Raw genomic sequence first — 21,521 nt, 5'->3', positions numbered from 1 at the left:
AAGGACTACACAGAGTGTTATTCATTCAGAAATTGCGTTTGTACGTTTCATATTTGTAAGAAGAGAGTATTACGCCACGTATGAGATGGAGAAACGTCTATACAATTGTACAGCGGTAGGATTGTGGCCTACGAAGACTGCGGTTTCTCGTTCAATGATATTGCTACTGCTGTTGGTCTGGATCTCAGACTATCATGCGAATATAGAAATTATGGGTTCATAAGGGCCATACTCACCGCCATTCGGAATCCCAGTGGCTCCACAAGACTCGTGTTGGAAGGAATCGATGCACTCGTCTATGCAGTATCGTACAGCCACGTCACGTACCGTGATTTAGCAAATGCTCTTGTTTGCTGTACGACACACAGAGTGCGACGAAAATGCTGCCAGATTGGTTACCTTCGTTATAAAGACGCAGCGCATAGCGTGAGGGAATGGAGTGTCATTGGGTAGTCAATGTGTTCAACTGTGGTTCGCATAGCCGGTAATTCAGACAGCAGCCGCTACATTTCTGACATGTTAAGACCGGTGGCTGTGCTGTATTTTCGAGGTGTGACGACGTTATATTTCAACAAGATAACGCAACACCGCATGTCGATAGTAATGTCCTAACCACAATCGATACATATCGTTTTCGGCTGTTTCCCTGGCCAGTACGTTTGATCGATATTTCACCCAATGAAAAATCTCGTTCCGTGTTGCCGAGAGACTGTCCCGCATCATTCACCAGCCGCTACGGCGAAGCAGCATTCGATGATGTACTAGTCTCTGTCCTCCACTCACAGTTCAACTCTATGCTCAGCCAGTTTAATGCCGTTTTTGATGCCTAAGATGGCACCCGTTTGTACTACATTTCCACCCCAAATTCCCCCAAACTACAAATTTAATCGTGTATTCTTCCTACTGTCTTGTTTATGCACACTTTGCACAATTGCGGTATTTTCTATACTTCCTGATACTCCAACTTTAATAGCCAGCAGTGTATTTGGAGGGGGCATCTTCTGACTGTACACACCTTCCATGAGAGAAATCGACGATGACCATTATCGAGAACAACTCTGAGGACAGACTGAATCGTTTAAGAAAATTAAAGCGAATTAGCGTATTGGCCCTTGCGAGTGGCCAGTCATGAGAGAAGGTTTGTGGGACTTACGGAACGCAGCTGGTTCTGCCTGTGACTGTACTGCATGTTACGTCCGTACTGCCCGCTGCCTCTTGGCTCTCCCCGAAGCAGCGCTGGCGGAAGCGGACGCACGCTGACCACAGGCCTCGATTCCTGGCTTCCGTGCTCTCATCGACACGCCAGGGTTCTATCTCTCCGTATTCCTCCAAAACCGGTATAATGGCACGGAGATGGTCTCGCGCTCAGTACTGAAAAAGTACTTCGTTAAGTTTTACTGCATGCGTTGTCGCGGTTGTATCAAGATTTTGTAGATTTTCAGCGTCAACCACAATGTTCAGTAACATTAATCATACTTATTATACGTTTCGAGAGATCACAGCCCGATCATTAGGCAAAACATATGCCAGGCTGAGAACTCGGATGAGAGGAATAGCTGCAAAATAGTCACATTTCTGTACTATGACAGAAAATCGCGAAAGGTGGAAAAATTTGTTTTTCAGACCAAGAACATATCGGGACATAAAGACGGCATGACCGAGAAAAAAAGAATAATAAGTTTGAAAATTGCGGTCTGTACAAAACTCAATGTTCTGCCAAGTTACAGGACAAATGCGATGAGCGTTTATAAATATATATAATGACCATAAAGATGCTATCAGGCTTAAGGAATATAAACATTCAGCTGTAGCTATTTAAATCCATTTAGTGAGTCATCACCTCAGAGAGATCGTAGACGACCTTCAAGCATTGCATTGTTGTTTGTTGTTGTTGTTGTGGTCTTCAGTCCTGAGGCTGGTTTGATGCAGCTCTCCATGCTACTCTATCCTGTGCAAGCTTCTTCATCTCCCAGTACCTACTGCAGCCTACATCCTTCTGAATCTGCTTAGTGTATTCATCTCTTGGTCTCCCTCTACGATTTTTACCCTCCACGCTGCCCTCCAGTACTAAATTGGTGATCCCTTGATGCCTCAGAACATGTCCTACCAACCGATCCCTTCTTCTAGTCAAGTTGTGCCACAAACTCCAACCCAATTCTATTCAATACCTCCTCATTAGTTATGTGATCTACCCATCTAATCTTCAGCATTCTTCTGTAGCACCACTTCTTGTCTAAACAATTTATCGTCCATGTTTCACTTCCATACATGGCTACACTCCATACAAATACTTTCAGAAACGACTTCCTGACACTTAAATCAATACGCGATGTTAACAAATTTTTCTTCTTCAGAAACATTGCACATTGAACGCAAACGGAAAAGCGGGATCTGCTAGATGAATTTGGTAAGGAAGGAATAATCAGTCGCAGGCTCATTGGTTTTTTAATATACTTGCATATCTAGATTTCAACTACAGATATTCATCTTCAGTGCTAAAATACAAGGAAATTACAGAAGAAGAACTGATTTACATAAAACAGTAACTAAAACACCGCGTTATCCAATAGCACTGAGCCTTTCCACTTACCATTTGAGTGAATTATATTGCAACAAACTTGCAGCAGTATATGTCACCACATAACTATACAGGTGTATAGGCAGAAGGAAACTGAGGTGGTTGTTTACAAAAACGGATGGCAACTTCAGATCGCGTCACGTAGTGTAAATAGTACCCTCTATATTTCAAAAACCAAGCAAACCAGTTTCTTTACAATACAGTAGCTTAAAACCGTTCTTTCTGAAATAAAATCCTCAACTATATTTGCACATCAAGAAACGTCAATTTACAATGTGTTTAATCATACGATCGTTGTTGAGCGATCTAAAACCGAATTTAAAAGGTCATTAATTGATTCATAGAACTGTCTCCTGCAGAACTGTTACGTCACACTCCTAATAAAAAAAATTAAAAAAATAAAAAGTTCCGAACATGGTTTTCATAAAATATAGTTATATACCAAATGGAATTAGTCAAAAGCTGAAATCTAGTTCAGTCGATAGTATTACAGTGGTTAAGTGATCCACTAAGTAATTAATTTAAAATAAATATAAAAGGTCACACAAATCTCTTTTTGACCTCTGTTAATATCATAGTAAAATACTGAGATCAACATGACAAGGCCACTTTAACCGCGTACAATTAATAAAAACATTCCAACGCGCTCTATTGGCGTAAATTTCTTATGTAATGTATGATGTAGCTCTAATTGTGGTGCGCCACTTCCAAAGAACGATGTAACACACTGCATTATACATAGGCCCTAGGACTATCGGTTCAATAATGTTGTACCTGTTTATAGTATAACCGATACGGCATTTGATGGAACCAACAAAATGGTTGACAAACGGATCCACTGACAATAATAATGTGTTCTCACAAACTACCACGCCCAGTGTTGCCAAATTAAAGGCAGACCAAAATTTCGATATTAGTTCCCTCCTGGGTCATGACGTCTCCTACCCTGAAACAGAAGACCTTCAAAGAGCTCCCAAAATCAACTGCTCCTCACAATCACCTGCTCATTGAGCAGGTAAATGCCGGATGACCTCGGATTGCAGTATATTTTCATGTCCTCCAGGAGTTCCATCAAAATTGCCCTTTTCAGTTAATAGTATTGTGAGTGTGGGGTTGATCTTCTATTCTGTTATTCTGCGCAACAGATTAATCTCAGATGTACCCTTTACCCTGTGGCTCCTGCAAGATGCAATTTCCACCCTCACACTACTACAGAAGTCAGGCAGACGCTCCTAACGTTCTAAAGAAAAATGCCTGAAAAACTTTCAGCAATAAGTATCTTCTGGAGTCGTCCGCAGGAAATGACACAAAAATTCACAAAATTTCTTACGTAACTAGTGGGATACTTGGGTACTGGAGTAGTGCTAGTTAGTGTAAGAAAAACATGAAACTAACGAAGATTATTATTTATTTTGCAAAAATTCTGAGAAATCACAATGGCACTTTTAGATATGAATTGAACAAGTTATATCCTGGGTCTTTTCGGAATGTGAAGTTCCCTCTCAAGGATAGGATTCGCTAATGAAATTTCTATACAAAGTTTAAGATTGTTATTGACTTGGCAGAATGGCTGAGAGGCGCGCCTACTCAACTTGAACAATTATCCTTTACAATGTTGCTAGGTACGGTCGAGGCTGTCGCGTGTGAAATGCAGTGAAGTGTACTGTTGTGTAGGAAATATGGGGCTCGCAATAGCTGTAGTGCACAATACCGTAAGCTGTGATTACTGCTGTCTGCGCCGCTCTCTGCTGACAAATAAGAGAACTCTCGTTCTATCTGGATTGACCTTCGCCAATCAAAGTCTCCCTACGCCTTGATGAAGTCAAGGATTCCTATTCGCCCCTAGTCTAACTATTGGCGTGGTACACCGGTCATATAACCAGTCCACCATGATGCCACTCAAAAATTCGCTCACAGGCGTTTAACTATAACTCCATCTGTTCACACCGCACAATAAGTGTGTTGGCCAACACAGTTAACAACGCTTAATCGCAAGGACTCAATATAGAGTCGCACTTCGATTCGCTTTTGACAGAGGTGCTCTCCCAGTGAAGTACTGAGGAGAGACTTGTTCCTCGCTACAAGAGCGACAACGGAACGGCGCCTCTCCACACCAGATGTGAAGGGGTATATCTTTTGGTCTCTTCCATTACTCCTTCAGCTCAAGGCATCAGAAATATTGTGTGCCAATCAGCATTGCTGTTGTAAAACGGGAGAATGACATTTCATTTAAGGCGACCAATCCGGAAATCTGTAGTATCGGCGTTTGGCGTTTGCTGTCTCCGTGTGAAAATCTCTGAAACTGCGTGCTATGTGTAAAGAATGCGTAGGTTGGATGCTCCCACACAATGTAGCGGAATTTTCTTTTAAGCCGAACATGGGGTCGTTCCCCCTTTCACTCAGGCACACACTGTCTGCTCCACGGGCGGCCGAGGTTGACTCATCCTCTGAAGGGACCGGCCTCCTGTTGTGTGGTCTGCCTCTCTCAAACTAAAAGCTCCTGTGACCGTTGTGTCTGGAATGTATGTGTGTACGCCAGCCTCGAGTATTTCAACCCCAGTGCGCACTTGTTATTTGCATATTGTTTACATGAATTCATACAACATTGACTTTATCTTATCGAGTTCAGGTTCGAATGAAGCGTCTTGATGTGCGGAATATGATTGTGAGGGCGGAATATGTAAGCAATGAAGGTCAGGAGACCACGACGTCTTACAGTAAGTGTAATAATCTGACACCCAACCTCGGTGATGGAAGTGTGTGTGTGTCCTCTCTCAACCAAGTGGGCAGCGTACCTGGATCTCTCAGCTATATCCTGCCTATTCAGAACTAAATACTCACCTAACCTGAATTCAAGTCTTCTACCTGCCTGTCCCATATAATATGTCTCACAGTCTGGACATTCTATCCTGTAAGTAGTGAGATAATGACAGCATCACCCCACTCGGAATTGTTGCTAGATTTATACAAGATGACAGATCCAAGATGGCGGCCATAGATGTGGCAACATCGCAGGGATGTCATGGCGGGAAGGCAAAATTTTGACGGGAAAATAAGTCGATTAGGCTATCTCCACTAACCCAAATACACCAACCCTACCCCTTCCCCCTACCCCCTCCAATCGCGCATCTGGAAATGTGCGATAAAAGGACTCAGTCTGTACTGGGCTGCTGGATAGGATGGACTTAAGTCTTTATTTTATATGCATTTTGGTATACTGTTTATTCAAACAATTTGAATTGACATAGATAGTAGCTCCATACACTGTGTTCCCCTTGAGGCCTAGAGACCAGCTGACCAAGTTCACAGCACCATCACCACCAGAGGGCGCTTGCAGCCCTACCCCCTCCCTCTCATCAAGTAATCCAAGATGGCGGTCTGGGGAAAATGGCGGGAAATTCGCTCAGTCTGTCCTGAGCTTCCCAAGAGGACAGACAATTGTTTACTGTATACTGTATGTTCAGTGGATGAGATGTCTATGCTGGAAAAGGAAGAGTTTAAAGGGTATATTAGGTGTAATCATGCAACTGAGGACTGTGTCCATAGCCATGGAAAGCAACGATATTTGGTGAACGTATGAATAACATGAATACACTTATAAAATGATGAAGATGTAGAAGGATGGGGCTGAGTTACACTTCACAACTCATGCTGATAAATGTGTGTGCTTAACTGTATATCATTCGATAAAGCCCAGGCATTTACCCACCCCAGCACATGGCCTCTTCCAGCAGGCACGAGGACTCTGGGGCAGGGACCACACCAGGCTCACAGCGCCAGCATGCAGTAGCTGCAGGACAGTCATACGATAAGTACTCCCTGTCGCTATGGAAATACCCGCAGCCTCCCACCTGACCCCTGGCGCATGGACACCCATTGTCATTGAACGTGAACTGCTTCAGGAGTTACTACATATGGTGTTTAAGCAATATGCGGAATATTGTCACATACATCATTTGGAGATGTCACAGGAACTAAATGTACCACTGCACAAAAAGAGAGCTTTGTAGGAGACGCATGAATATTTAAACAATTTGCGAAGTGATTTTACAGGTTTTATTCTGAGGAATACCATCACCACACTTGAACATCGACTCTAAAAAAATGGTCGCGGCACACTTGTGACCATTCCTGAGACACTTCGCGCGCTTTTGTGCGCTATACCACAGCCTTCCCTCGTCGCTAACATGGGCTGCTTCAGCAGTTACTAAATCAAACTAAATATGTCTCTAAATACACTTTCAAAAAGATATCTGCACAGTAGTTTGCTTCAATTTTACGATGTATACCGCCACACTTGAATACAGACTCCAAAACGACAGCGGTACACATGTGAAACGTCCCTGAGACACCTCACACACTTTGGTGGGAAATAATCGGGAAAACGGTACAGCTGCAATATCTGATTTTACACGCCTAAACGATGATTTGGAAGTTGCAATAAATACCTCTGACTACAGCTGTAAACAGGACGCTCACCACTTTTCGAGTTTTAGCTGCTTGCCAGAGGTAGAAAATTTTTTTGAGGCCTACAGCTGGCGGTGGTGTTCATCACTTTTCTGAAACGCTGCGTGGGCATAGTGTAATATTTGCTGTTGGAGCCAGGGATGTTATATTCCTCACTCCTAGAAGCACACTGGTGTCTAAGCACAGATGAGAAATTCAGAACAATTACACAAACAATTCAAAGCACTGTCCTACAGAAGAGAAAAATGGCTGGAATTTTCGGTGAATTTACGATGTCCTACAACTGCTTGTCTGGAGATGGTCTAAAGCACAATGGCGTTTGAGGACAGCATCCCACCCGTCAGAACCAGAGGAGGATGGTTTGCTTGGACTTGTCTCTGAACACTCGAACAAAGAAGACATCACATGACTCTCAGATGTCACAGAACGTTCCGTAAATACATTGCCCCTGTCTTGTTTCAACCAGTCTGTAGAGGCTCCAATGCCATACACAGAGGATGTCTTGTGGCTCTCTGACGTCATGGAACTTCCTGTGAATGGAGCATTCTGAAACTTGCAGGTCGTGGTTGACGTTTCACATGTGGCTGAACACTTCCTGTTTCGTTTAATAACGTACCTATCCGGCGAACGGTCCGGACACTTGGATGATGTCGTCCAGGATACCGAGCAGCATACATAGCACACGCCCGTTGGGCATTTTGATCACAACAGCCATACATCAACACGATATCGACCTTTTCCGCAATTGGTAAACAGTCCGTTTTAACACGGGTAATGTATCACGAAGCAAATACCGTCCGAACTGGTGGAATGTTTTTTTTTTTTTTATTGTTATTTTGAAACCTGTAGTACAGGCAGGCCTGCAGCAGCATACGACGCCGCTCTTTGGCCGCAGAGAAACACAGATATACAAATGAAGACATTTAGAGAAAAAACATGGTGGACATATAAACGGAGACAACACTTTTTAAAATACAAGGTGCCATTCACGGGCGTAGAGTCCAAGATAAAATTGTTCAGACACTTGGACACAGACAGAAACGAAAATTGTCACACATGAATGTAGGTGCACAAAACGAATAACACTGAACCACTTAAGCACAAAACGACGGCACACACAGAACACGAGGCGTTGATCTCCGGCGCGCAAATGTTCACTAACAGTGTACGAGTCCGGGGACCTGCCAAGAGAGGAGGAGTGGGGGAGGGAGGGAGAGGGGAGAGCAGATGCCATGTGCAGGGGAGACAGGGGGAAGGGAGTAAGGGGGAGGGGAAGCCGGGGGGAAGAGGGGTGGAGGGAGGGGATGGGGGAAAGGAAAAGGAAGGGGAAGGGAGGGAAGGAAGGGGAGGGAGGGTGCCTAAAGGAAAGGACACAGGAAGTGGGGGGGGAGGATCAAAGTTGATAGGAGGGGTAGATGGAGGGGAGGAGGACATCATCAGGGAGGGGGAGCTGGCGGAAGCCACCTTGGGAGAGGGTAAGGAGGGTGGAGAGATGGAGACCAGGTGGGACGTGGCAATACAGGCGGGGCAGCGGTCGGGGGTGGGAGAGGATGGGTGAGACAAGCGGATGAGGAGGATCGAGTTTGCGGGAGGTGCGGAATGTTACGTGATACCACGTACTTATACGTTCGTGACTATTACAGCGCCATCTATCACAAAGCGAAAAAAGTGGTCCAACTAAAACATTCATATTTCTTTACGTACTACACGAATATGTAATAAAAATGGGGGTTCCTACTTTAAAAAACGCAGTTGATATCCGTTTGACCTATGGCAGCGCCACCTAGCGGTCCAACTATAGCGCCATCTGGTTTCCCCCTTCAAGCTAGACAAGTTTTGCTCTTCGTAGTTTTTTCGTTTGACGCTTATTCCGTGAGATATTTGGCCCAGTCACTATCAAGGGACCACCCTGTATACCACGAAGACAGATCGATTCCCAAAACATAAGCATGCACATGCACTGTATATGCAGCCGTAGTACTAGATATTAGCAAGATCGGTTGGTCAACAGTCATGAGTCAACTACTCACCACACACACTAGACCGATGCGCGATCACAGCGCCCTCCACGGACTGTGGTCACTCTCTGAACTGGAGTACAAAGCCTGGGCTGGTTCTCCCGGCACAAAGTTGTTACTGTTTCCGGCCCTGACCTGCTTGTCTGCTTTCCTGCTTGCTGTCATGCTTTCTACACCCATCTCCAGACACTAGGATTACAAGAACAGATGTATTTTCACATGGTTCACTAGAGTATCATACCATTTACGCGGTAGTTCTCAATGTCAGCCACATAGCAGTACACTACCGATCGCTTGAACAGTATAATTCCAAAGATAAGGGGATTATATGTCTAGAAACCCAAAACTTTAGCGAGGTCATTACATGGGACATGCTGCAAATCACTGAGTAGCTACAAACTTATCTTGTCTGCGAAGATCTTTTAGTGAAAACTCGGTAAAAATAGAGTACACTGGTAGTTCCACTCGTATTTTTTGACGAATACTTACGTCAATGATCTAACACATTCCAAATGACCTTGTACTTTACAAAGTAAACTAACGTGTTTCTCGTGTTAGGGAACCAGCAAACGTCTCTTTCACCTAAATTTCACCATCTCGATGCACACAACACACATCATAATCGACGTCCTCTCAACCACATAAAGACGGGAAATGTGTAGGATGGCAGTAAAAGCAGTCGACCAGATAATTTACATGAGAGGGAATAATTGTCCAGTGCAAACTCACGCCCATATTGAATCTCCTGAAATTTCCTCGGATAACACCTCCAACACACACATTACGAAGGCTGCCCAGCACATTCTGAGCATTAGTTTGCTATTCAGGCACCTAGAGGGCGAAGTGGTTAGGTCAGCTGCATGTTGTACCCCAGCCTGTCTAGTTCAGACAGCTCCTGCCGTAAGCTGGAAATGTCAATCGTTCCCATCACAGGCTACCGCCGCCACGCACCTCCCGCATGCCACGCAGAATCATCCTAGGAAACCAGCCACATATTTATCACCGTACTTACAATTAAATATTACGGATTCAACCTCAATCTGATAACATTCAACAAGGAGCAAAGTATCTGAAATACACCCCCCCCCCACCCCCACCCCCACCCAGCTGGTTGTGGCTCTGGAAATATAAATACCTACACACATCAAAAAAGTTTTGCATCATCCCAGTTCCGAGAGTTCCGGAACCTGTACAGAAAATTGGAATAGAGATCAGCATAAACATCATTCCCGCCTTACTTATTGCTCACGAAAACCGCACATTGCATGTTGTTCCACCACACAGCGAGACCTTCAGTAGCAGTGGTCCAGATTGCTGTACACACCGGTACCTCTGATACCCATTAGCACGTCCTCTTGCATTGATGCATGCCTGTATTCGTCATGGCACACTATCCACAAGTTCATCAAGGCACTGTTAGTCCAGATTGTCCCAGTCCTCAACGGCGATTCGGTGTAGATTCCCTCAGAGTGGTTGGTGGATCAGGTCGTCCATAAACAGCCCTTTTCAATCCACCCCATGCATGTTCGATAGGGTTCATGTCTGGAGAACATGATAGCCACTCTAGCTGTACGATGTCGTTATCCTGAAGGAAGTCATTCACAAGATGTGCACGATGGGGGCGCGAATTGTCTTCCATGAAGACAAATACCTCGCCAACATGCTGCTGATATGGTTGCACTATCGGTCGGAGAATGGCATTTACGCATCGTACACCCGTTACGGCGCCTTCCATGACCACCAGCAGCGTACGTCGGCCCCACACAATGCCACCGCAAAACAGCAGTGAACCTCAACCTTGCTGCACTCCCTGGACAGTGTGTCTAAGACGTTCATCCTCACCGGGTTGCCTCTAAACACGTCTCCGACGATTGTCTGGTTGAAGGCATATGCGACACTCATCGGTGAAAAGAACGTGATGCCAGTCCTGAGTGGTCCATTCAGCATCTGTACCGAGCTGCATGGTGTCGTGGTTGCAAAGATGGACCTCGCCATGGACGTCGGAAGTGAACTTGCTCATCATGCAGCCTATTGTGCACAGTTTTAGTCGAAACACGACGTCCTGTGGCTGCACGAAAAGCATTATTCAACACAGTGGCGTTGCTGTCAGGGTTCCTCCGAGCCATAATCTGTAGGTAGCGGTCATCCACTGCAGTAGTAGCCCTTCGGCGGCCTGAGCGAGGCATTTCATCGTCAGTGCCTGTCTCTCTGTATCTCCTCCATATCTGAACAACATCGCTTTGGTTCACTCTGAGACGTCTGGACACTTCTCTTGTTGAGGGCCCTTCCTGGCACAAAGTAACAACGTGGACGCGATCGAACCGCGGTATTGACCGTCTAGGCATGGTTGAACTACAGACAACACGAGCCATGTACGTCCTTCCTGGTGGAATGACTGGAACTGATCGGCTGTCGGACCCCCTCCATCTAATAGGCACTGCTCATTCATGGTTGTTTACATCTTTGGGCGGGTTCAGTGACATCTCTGAGCAGTCAAAGGGACTGTCTGTGATACAATATCCACAGTCAACGTCTGTCTCCAGGAGTTCTGGGAACTGGGGTGATTCAACACTTTTTTTGATGTGTGTGTATCTTCCTTATGACTGGACATAATTTTACACGGAAAACTGAGACACCTGTAACGGGGCTGAAAGAGTTTACATGCAAAATCCACACCTCCCATTACGACAGGACATAGTCATTTTATTTGCACATGTTGGAACACCGATCACAGCACACATATTTTATAAGCCCACTGATGACACACCCCAGACTAAGTATAATACATCGGCAATAACTGAATGCTGGTGACACCAAACAGTACTGAGTGAAAAATCCAAAATGGATGGACGTGCCTCATTACTTTCTCTTGTGGGTGGTACCAGTGTGTGTCTTGTCTTAGGAAGAGATATGTAATCGTCTTATAAGCAACCAGCTATTAAAGAAACACAATCACAACGTGTATGTTACTGTCGCCTTCATAAAAAGCGGTCTTGGTTCGACCGGTGCACACACGTACTGCTAAAGACATCCAAGTTCAAAACTATACAATCTTTATAAATCGAGATATGGTATTGGTTTTCCACACAAAAAGCGCAACATTAAATATAGATGGTGAACGCTGGGGTGTTTATTAACAGACCGAAAGCCCAGGTGCACGTCGCCGGCGGTGTAAGCTCATAATCGCCAAACTTAGAAAGTGTTTCGGCCTAGGAACATGGTATTATGCCCGTATAAAACGCCCTCATGCCGCTACTAGATATTTCTCACGCTAACAAACAGTATTTGTAACGCATTCAATCCTGATGCCACGTCATAGGTTCTGAGATATATCCACTGGGTTATAGATGTGGAAGGATGATGGTTGATTGAGAATGAACACATGTAGTAGATGATGTGCTATATGACGAATCACTTAAAAAATGCAACGCTAGATTGAGGTCGTAATAAATGTACAAAGTCCTATGACCAATACACTGGCTTTTCAGATGTATAGTGTTAGCCTTTCTGGTAGAAATCCTGTTTGCTATTTGGGATCAAGTCTTTCCATTGAACCACATTCCTGCGTTTGATCCTTTGGAAATGTCTTAATGATTACAGCCACTAGTGAATCATATTCTTGGCGCTATCATATCTCGAAATGAGCCACTTTTGTCGAACCTATCTGCTACAGTAAAACTCCAGCGTGGTTGTAGATAGCCCCAATGCATCATGTAACTACTCCTCTGTCTCTGCCCCGCCATCCCTGCAGCTTTGTCCATGTGATTGTTCCACTTCAAGTTTCAACTCAGCAGACGTTGGAGAGCGCTATATCTAAGACCTTCTGCAACCTGTGGAGAAACAGGGTGAGCTGAGTTAATGCGACAGGACCATCTTTTTTGCCACTCAGTGGAAATGGGAACATGTTGGTAGCTCTGCCAGCTGTGTTCGATGTGTAAGACCAGTGACAAACGCAACTTCCCGCAACATGAGGTAGTAGAAAAGGCAGTACAAGCAGATACAGGAACTGGAAGGATGAGGATTTTGCTACTGCATTGTGATCTGTCTCCAAATTGCAGTCCAAAGGAGATCTGCACCCTTCAGGGTGCATTCACGTCTGTCACCCAAACGTTCTCTCTATCATCGTTAGATTTTACCATCCAACAGAGATAAACTACGAACTACAAAAACTCCTCTAACATCATCCAATAGAGAACTCGAGAAGATTTTTTTACCACATCTCTCTCTCTTCTGATGTATTGCGAAACAAATACCGTCTGTGTGCTGGCATCGAGCATGTGGTGATCCTGTTGTGACTTAGCACGACAGCCAAGTCACAACGAGAGGAAGCCGAAAGGCACGCGTTAAGCTCACGCAGATTGGCGTGAGGTATGAAACAGTTAAAAGGAAATGAGAACTTAGAAAATGGACGCAGTTGCTGTAATACTTAACTTTAATCCACATTTGTAGAACATCTCTCGTTACGGTACATGCTTCATAATATTAATTATCAACTGAATACGGCGCCTTGCTAGGTCGTAGCAATTGACGTAGCTGAAGGCTATGCTAACTATCGTCTCGGCAAATGAGAGCGTATTTGTCAGTGAACCATTGCTATGAACGTCGGCTATACAACTGGGGCGAGTGCCAGTACGTCTCTCTAGACCTGCCGTGTGGTGGCGCTCGGTCTGCTATCACCGACAGTGGCGACACGCGGGTCCGACGTATACTAATGGACCACGGCCGATTTAAAGGCTACCACCTAGCAAGTGTGGTGTCTGGCGGTGACACCACAGATCCTATTAAATATACACAGGTATTGATCCACTAGAGCAAGTGGCCAGTGATGGAAGACACCTACACAAATCAGTGTAAAGATTCATTGCCTGTACTGTCGAAGGACCGTATCCCACAGACTATCAGTTGCAAGAGAGGGTCCCTGTTTTGTTGTTTGAGACACTGTTTTTTTTCTGCTGGAACACGTCAAAGCAGTGTATGACTACAGTTTTGTACAACGACATACATTTTGTTTCTTCCCCTATAACTTTGAGGTCTGTGTCAGGTTCTAAACTGACATTCACATGTTTCGATCCATTGGCTCTCACAGAAAACTGGACACTGCACAGTGTAAATTATGCTGCTGCTCCCACAACACACACATAGGATGACAAATAAAAGACAGTCACAACATATGGAAACTGGAAGAGCCTTGCAGCATTGTGAAGCATTTCCAAACAGCTGTTTAAAGGTGATTAATGGCCTCTACATTTAAACTCATCTTTCACAGTGACGGGATAGCAGATGGCTTGATTCCTCATATTGCCATCATGTATGTGATCACTGTTTCGGTGCTAACAATCCCCCACCCTGAAGACTCTTTCTGCATTTCAAACAAGTGGTGTCATCCAGTAATTATGTGGTAATCAACAGCATACCAGTGGACAGATGGGATGGAAAAGACACCATGATGTTTGGTTTGTGGGGCACTCAACTGCGTGGTCATCAGCTCCTATACAAAACCCCAATTTTTATACAGTTCAATTTTTACACACTCCAATCTAGTCACTGTCACGAATGATGATGGTGGTAGTGATGATGAAATGATGAGAACAACACAAACACTCAGTCTCGGGGCAGATAAAATTCCCAACCCGGCCGGGAATCAAACCTGGGACCCTGGGACCCAGAGGCAGCAAAGCTAGCCAATAGACCATGAGCTGTGGACATAAAATAGACCGTCAATGTACTGTAATAAGAATCACAGCTAATAATGTAACCAATTTTAGCAATTTTATCAATTTTTCCGTAATTTCTATGCCGACCAATGACATGGCCAAATGCTTCCCAGTTTCTGTATCATCGCTAAACCACCCGTCCATTACCTTGCGAGTACCATATACTAGATCTCACAACTATCATTTCAGAATGGAATCTATGGGTTCAGGAGTGCCATACTCAACATCATGCAGGATCTGAAAGGCCCGAGCGAAAAGAACTGGAGGTCACAGACACATCCAGCTTTCGGTCATGTTGGATCGAACAGCACATCACTTCTCATTGGACAGCAAGACAACTATGCACACGGCGGTCTATGGTCACTTAGTTAGTTCGGAAGGAAGGAAGACTGTCCTTTAGGAAGGAGTCAAGTGAATTTTTATCTGCTTTTTAAAAGCATATATATTTTGTGGTTATTCTTAGTGTGTTTCGATTCACGGTATTCAGTCTCGCTACGACGAATATGTGGTCACTAATCTCTGTATCGTCATAATGCTCCATGCTTGCTCATAATTATTTGTTCCTAAGAGGTCGAGTAAGTTTTCGCAGCTCCCTGCCGCCGTTGGATAAGCAGCTGCAGCAGCAAGTCGTATACTCCTAGCTCACTCATTTGATACATAGTTTAATTCTTAATTTCTTTGCGTGTTTTTGGTACTTGCATTGTTTAATTCATAAATTTCGGGCGTATTATAGTATTTGAGAGTTGTAGCATCGCGTTTTAGTACCTGAATAGTGTAAATTCGCGTAGTCGTTTGTCTTCTGTTTTTGTTTTGAACGGCCAGTGTCGGTTGGTCACAGTCAGTGTGCTCCCTGCCGCCAATGGATAAGCAGCTGCAGCAGCAAGTCGTATACTCCTAGCTCACTCATTTGTTACATTGTTTAATTCTTAATTTCTTTGCGTGTTTTTGGTACTTGCATTGTTTAATTCATAAATTTCGGGTGTATTATAGTATTTGAGAGTGTAGCATCGCGTTTTAGTACCTGAATAGTGTAATTTCGCGTAGTCTCCTTCCGCCGCCGAGCAGTGTCAGCAGTGCGCAAGTAGCAGCATTACTGCATTTACTAGGCAATCTTGTATTTTAATAACCGTTTAAATTTTGTCGATTTGTTTGCGCTCTCTGTAGATTAGTTCAGACGTTATTTGCAAAACAGTTTTTAGCATGGATAGGGACTGCAACTGCTGTGTTTGGATGCAGGCTGAGTTGGCATCCCTTCGCTCCCAGCTTCAGGCAGTGTTGGCTTCGGTCACACAGCTTGAGGCTGTTGCCAATGGGCATCACTGTGGGGGTCCGGATGGGGGTTTGTCGGGGACGGCCAGCTCGTCCCACGCATCCCCTGATCGGACTACGACTATGGTTGCCCAGGATACTGCCCGCATTGAGGCTGGTCCCTCACCTGTGGTAGAGTGGGAGGTCGTCTCAAGATGTGGCAGGGGGCGAAAGACATTCCGGAGGGCTGAACGGAAGGCCTTTCCAGTTTGTCTGACGAACCGGTTTCAGGCTCTGTCTCAGGCTGATACTGATCTTCGGCCTGACATGGCTGCTTGTCCTGTTCCAGAGGTTGCCCCTCAGTCTGCAAGATCCGGGAAGTCGCAGAGGGTGGGCTTACTGGTAGTTGGGAGCTCCAACGTCAGGCGCGTAATGGGGCCCCTTAGGGAAATGGCAGCAAGGGAGGGGAAGAAAACCAATGTGCACTCCGTGTGCATACCAGGGGGAGTCATTCCAGATGTGGAAAGGGTCCTTCCGGATGCCATGAAGGGTACAGGGTGCACCCATCTGCAGGTGGTCACTCATGTCGGCACCAATTATGTGTGTCGCTATGGATCGGAGGAAATCCTCTCTGGCTTCCGGCGGCTATCTGATTTGGTGAAGACTGCCAGTCTCGCTAGCGGGATGAAAACAGAGCTCACCATCTGCAGCATCGTCGACAGGACTGACTGCGGACCTTTGGTACAGAGCCGAGTGGAGGGTCTGAATCAGAGGCTGAGACGGTTCTGCGACCGTGTGGGCTGCAGATTCCTCGACTTGCGCCATAGGGTGGTGGGGTTTCGGGTTCCGCTGGATAGATCAGAAATCCACTACACGCAACAAGCGGCTACACGGGTAGCAGGGGTTGTGTGGCGTGGGCTGGGCGGTTTTTTAGGTTAGATGGCCTTGGGCAAGTACAGAAAGGGCAACAGCCTCAACGGGTGCGGGGCAAAGTCAGGACATGCGGGGACCAAGCAGCAATCGGTATTGTAGTTGTCAACTGTCGAAGCTGCATTGGTAAAGTACCAGAACTTCAAGCGCTGATAGAAAGCACCGAAGCTGAAATCGCTATAGGTACAGAAAGCTGGCTTAAGCCAAAGATAAATTCTGCCGAAATTTTTACAAAGGTACAGACGGTGTTTAGAAAGGATAGATTGCATGCAACCGGTGGTGGAGTGTTCGTCGCTGTTAGTAGTAGTTTATCCTGTAGTGAAGTAGAAGTGGATAGTTCCTGTGAATTATTATGGGTGGAGGTTACACTCAACAACCGAACTAGGTTAATAATTGGCTCCTTTTACCGACCTCCCGACTCAGCAGCATTAGTGGCAGAACAACTGAGAGAAAATTTGGAATACATTTCACATAAATTTTCTCAGCATGTTATAGTCTTAGGTGGAGATTTCAATTTACCAGATATAGACTGGGACACTCAGATGTTTAGGACGGGTGGTAGGGACAGAGCATCGAGTGACATTATACTGAGTGCACTATCCGAAAATTACCTCGAGCAATTAAACAGACAACCGACTCGTGGAGACAACATCTTGGACCTACTGATAACAAACAGACCCGAACTTTTCGACTCTGGATGTACAGAACAGGGAATCAGTGATCACAAGGCCGTTGCAGCATCCCTGAATATGGAAGTTAATAGGAATATAAAAAAAGGGAGGAAGGTTTATCTGTTTAGCAAGAGTAATAGAAGGCAGATTTCAGACTACCTACTGTTCCGACACTGACAATGTTGAGTGTTTATGGAAAAAGTTCAAGGCAATCGTAAAATGCGTTTTAGACAGGTACGTGCCGAGTAAAACTGTGAGGGACGGGAAAAACCCACCGTGGTACAACAACAAAGTTAGGAAACTACTGCGAAAGCAAAGAGAGCTTCACTCTAAGTTTAAACGCAGCCAAAACCTCTCAGGCAAACAGAAGCTAAACGATGTCAAAGTTAGCGTAAGGAGGGCTATGCGTGAAGCGTTCAGTGAATTCGAAAGTAAAATTCTATGTACAGACTTGACAGAAAATCCTAGGAAGTTCTGGTCTTACGTTAAATCAGTAAGTGGCTCGAAACAGCATATCCAGACACTACGGGATGATGATGGCATTGAAACAGAGGATGACACGCGTAAAGCTGAGATACTAAACACTTTTTTCCAAAGCTGTTTCACAGAGGAAGATCGCACTGCAGTTCCTTCTCTAAATCCTCGCACAAACGAAAAAATGGCTGACATCGAAATAAGTGTCCAAGGAATAGAAAAGCAACTGGAATCACTCAATAGAGGAAAGTCCACTGGACCTGACGGGATACCAATTCGATTCTACACAGAGTACGCGAAAGAACTTGCCCCCCTTCTAACAGCCGTGTACCGCAAGTCTCTAGAGGAACGGAGGGTTCCAAATGATTGGAAAAGAGCACAGATAGTCCCAGTCTTCAAGAAGGGTCGTCGAGCAGATGCGCAAAACTATAGACCTATATCTCTGACGTCGATCTGTTGTAGAATTTTAGAACATGTTTTTTGCTCGAGTATCATGTCGTTTTTGGAAACCCAGAATCTACTATGTAGGAATCAACATGGATTCCGGAAACAGCGATCGTGTGAGACCCAACTCGCTTTATTTGTTCGGAGACCCAGAAAATATTAGATACAGGCTCCCAGGTAGACGCTATTTTTCTTGACTTCCGGAAGGCGTTCGATACAGTTCCACACTGTCGCCTGATAAACAAAGTAAGAGCCTACGGAATATCAGACCAGCTGTGTGGCTGGATTGAAGAGTTTTTAGCAAACAGAACACAGCATGTTGTTATCAATGGAGAGACGTCTACAGACGTTAAAGTAACCTCTGGCGTGCCACAGGGGAGTGTTATGGGACCATTGCTTTTCACAATATATATAAATGACCTAGTAGACAGTGTCGGAAGTTCCATGCGGCTTTTCGCGGATGATGCTGTAGTATACAGAGAAGTTGCAGCATTAGAAAATTGTAGCGAAATGCAGGAAGATCTGCAGCGGATAGGCACTTAGTGCAGGGAGTGGCAACTGTCCCTTAACATAGACAAATGTAATGTATTGCGAATACATAGAAAGAAGGATCCTTTATTGCATGATTATATGATAGCGGAACAAACACTGGTAGCAGTTACTTCTGTAAAATATCTGGGAGTATGTGTGCGGAACGATTTGAAGTGGAATGATCATATAAAATTAATTGTTGGTAAGGCGGGTACCAGGTTCAGATTCATTGGGAGAGTGCTTAGAAAATGTAGTCCATCAACAAAGGAGGTGGCTTACAAAACACTCGTTCGACCTATACTTGAGTATTGCTCATCAGTGTGGGATCCGTACCAGATCGGTTTGACGGAGGAGATAGAGAAGATCCAAAGAAGAGCGGCGCGTTTCGTCACAGGGTTATTTGGTAACCGTGATAGCGTTACGGAGATGTTTAATAAACTCAAGTGGCAGACTCTGCAAGAGAGGCGCTCTGCATCGCGGTGTAGCTTGCTCGCCAGGTTTCGAGAGGGTGCGTTTCTGGATGAGGTATCGAATATATTGCTTCCCCCTACTTATACCTCCCGAGGAGATCACGAATGTAAAATTAGAGAGATTAGAGCGCGCACGGAGGCTTTCAGACAGTCGTTCTTCCCGCGAACCATATGCGACTGGAACAGGAAAGGGAGGTAATGACAGTGGCACGTAAAGTGCCCTCCACCACACACCGTTGGGTGGCTTACGGAGTATAAATGTAGATGTAGTAGATTTACACTTTGAATGGGTTTCCGAATTAGCTATTCAGAATAATTTCCGGAGAAAGCGTTTAATGCGATTTCGGAAGATGTTTAATGTCTATCACCGACTCTGAATGTGTATTTTCGCCAACATATCCAGGGTAGATTGAAGTCACCACCAAGTATTTATTGTATAAGTGAAGTACTTACTTGAAATGAAATTCAACTCTTCTTTGCGCTGCTCAGTAAGATCATTGATTCGGGAGATCGGTAAAAAGGAACCTATTATTAATTTATCCTGGTCGTCAAGTTTAACCTCTGCCCTTACTAACACACAGGAGCTATCTACTTCAATTTCGCTTCTACACAGACCACTTTACACAGTAACAAACGTGCCACCACCAACTGTCATCAATCTATCCTTTCTGAACACCGTCAATTCCTTTGTAAAAATTTCGGCTAAACTCATCTCGGCTTTAGCCACCTTTCAATACCTATAACGATTTGTGCTTCAGAGCTTGCTATTAGCTCCTGGAGCTCTGGTTCTTTCCCAACAATACGATAATATATTACTACAATGCCTATTTGTCAACCCTTATCCTGTGTTTGGCGTGCACCCTTTGTGACTAAAACCTTTTCTGTTCTTTACCGAGATTCTCTCATCTAAAAAACCGCAGTCCACTCCACACAGCCCCACTACTCGTGTACACGCCTCCTGTGTGTAGTGGACAGCTGACCTAACAAGCGGGACCCGGTATCCCACCAACCTATGGTACAAGTCGAGGAATCTGCAACCTGCACTGTTTCAGAACCGTCTATGTCTCTGGCTGAGACCCTCCTCTCAGCTCTGTACCAAGCGTCCACAATCGGTCCTGACGTGAAAATAATTTACTCAGCATGCCACAGTTCGGATTCCAGAAGGGCTTCGACTGAGAATGCTATCTACACATTTCCCCTTCAAATACACTCCCACATTGACACCGGTGTGTCCCATGCCTTAAAATATTACTCAGAACATACTTGTCTAGGGCATATTGAACGATGTATTTGAATTTTTTCCATTTGTTCTCCACATCTTCGTCCTCATCGCCGAATATTTGATGCTGACAGCTGAGGTATTCCGAAATTTGTATGGCTCTGAGCACTATGGGACTCAACTGCTGAGGTCATTAGTCCCCTAGAACTTAGAACTAGTTAAACCTAACTAACCTAAGGACATCACAAACATCCATGCCCGAGGCAGGATTCGAACCTGCGACCGTAGTGGTCTTGCGGTTCCAGACTGCAGCGCCTTTAACCGCACGGCCACTTCGGCCGGCGAAATTTGTATCCTGTCACCCTTGCTGAGCAGATATACTCGTATCTTCCTACCGTTCTTAACATTCCTTGTAGGACCCGTCGTCATAGATGCTGTCACAGCCTTATGATCGCTGATACCTTCCTCTACGTTAATTGATTCGGTAAGTTTAGGTATGTTTGTTACCAGGAGGTCCAAGACGTTACCCTCACGAGTTACACTCCTGGAAATGGAAAAAAGAACACATTGACACCGGTGTGTCAGACCCACCATACTTGCTCCGGACACTGCGAGAGGGCTGTACAAGCAATGATCACACGCACGGCACAGCGGACACACCAGGAACCGCGGTGTTGGCCGTCGAATGGCGCTAGCTGCGCAGCATTTGTGCACCGCCGCCGTCAGTGTCAGCCAGTTTGCCGTGGCATACGGAGCT

The 21,521-nt window shown here is 45.1% G+C and overlaps 1 protein-coding gene across 3 annotated transcripts in view; it reads right to left on the bottom strand.

Annotated features, from left to right (window-relative positions):
- The window catches only part of LOC126469917 (ras-related protein Rab-3), an 853,612-nt gene that overhangs the window by 817,921 nt on the left and 14,170 nt on the right, over positions 1–21,521 (bottom strand). Inside the window, exon 1 of one of the 3 annotated variants that reach the window (XM_050097305.1) lies at positions 1,154–1,301. The exons of 1 other annotated variant lie outside the window; for it this stretch is intronic. In XM_050097305.1, the coding sequence (XP_049953262.1) occupies positions 1,154–1,189 (36 nt within the window). In that variant the 5' untranslated portion in view covers positions 1,190–1,301. Of the gene's footprint in view, positions 1–1,153; positions 1,302–21,521 lie in introns of those variants that run through there. One more of the 3 variants, XM_050097304.1, reaches the window with a different exon arrangement.

This window comes from Schistocerca serialis, chromosome 3 (genome assembly GCF_023864345.2).
Source record: "Schistocerca serialis cubense isolate TAMUIC-IGC-003099 chromosome 3, iqSchSeri2.2, whole genome shotgun sequence".
NCBI classification, from domain to species: Eukaryota; Metazoa; Arthropoda; class Insecta; order Orthoptera; family Acrididae; genus Schistocerca; species Schistocerca serialis.
Note: the sequence above shows the minus strand (reverse complement) of the source record. Positions and strands in the feature narration are given on the sequence as shown.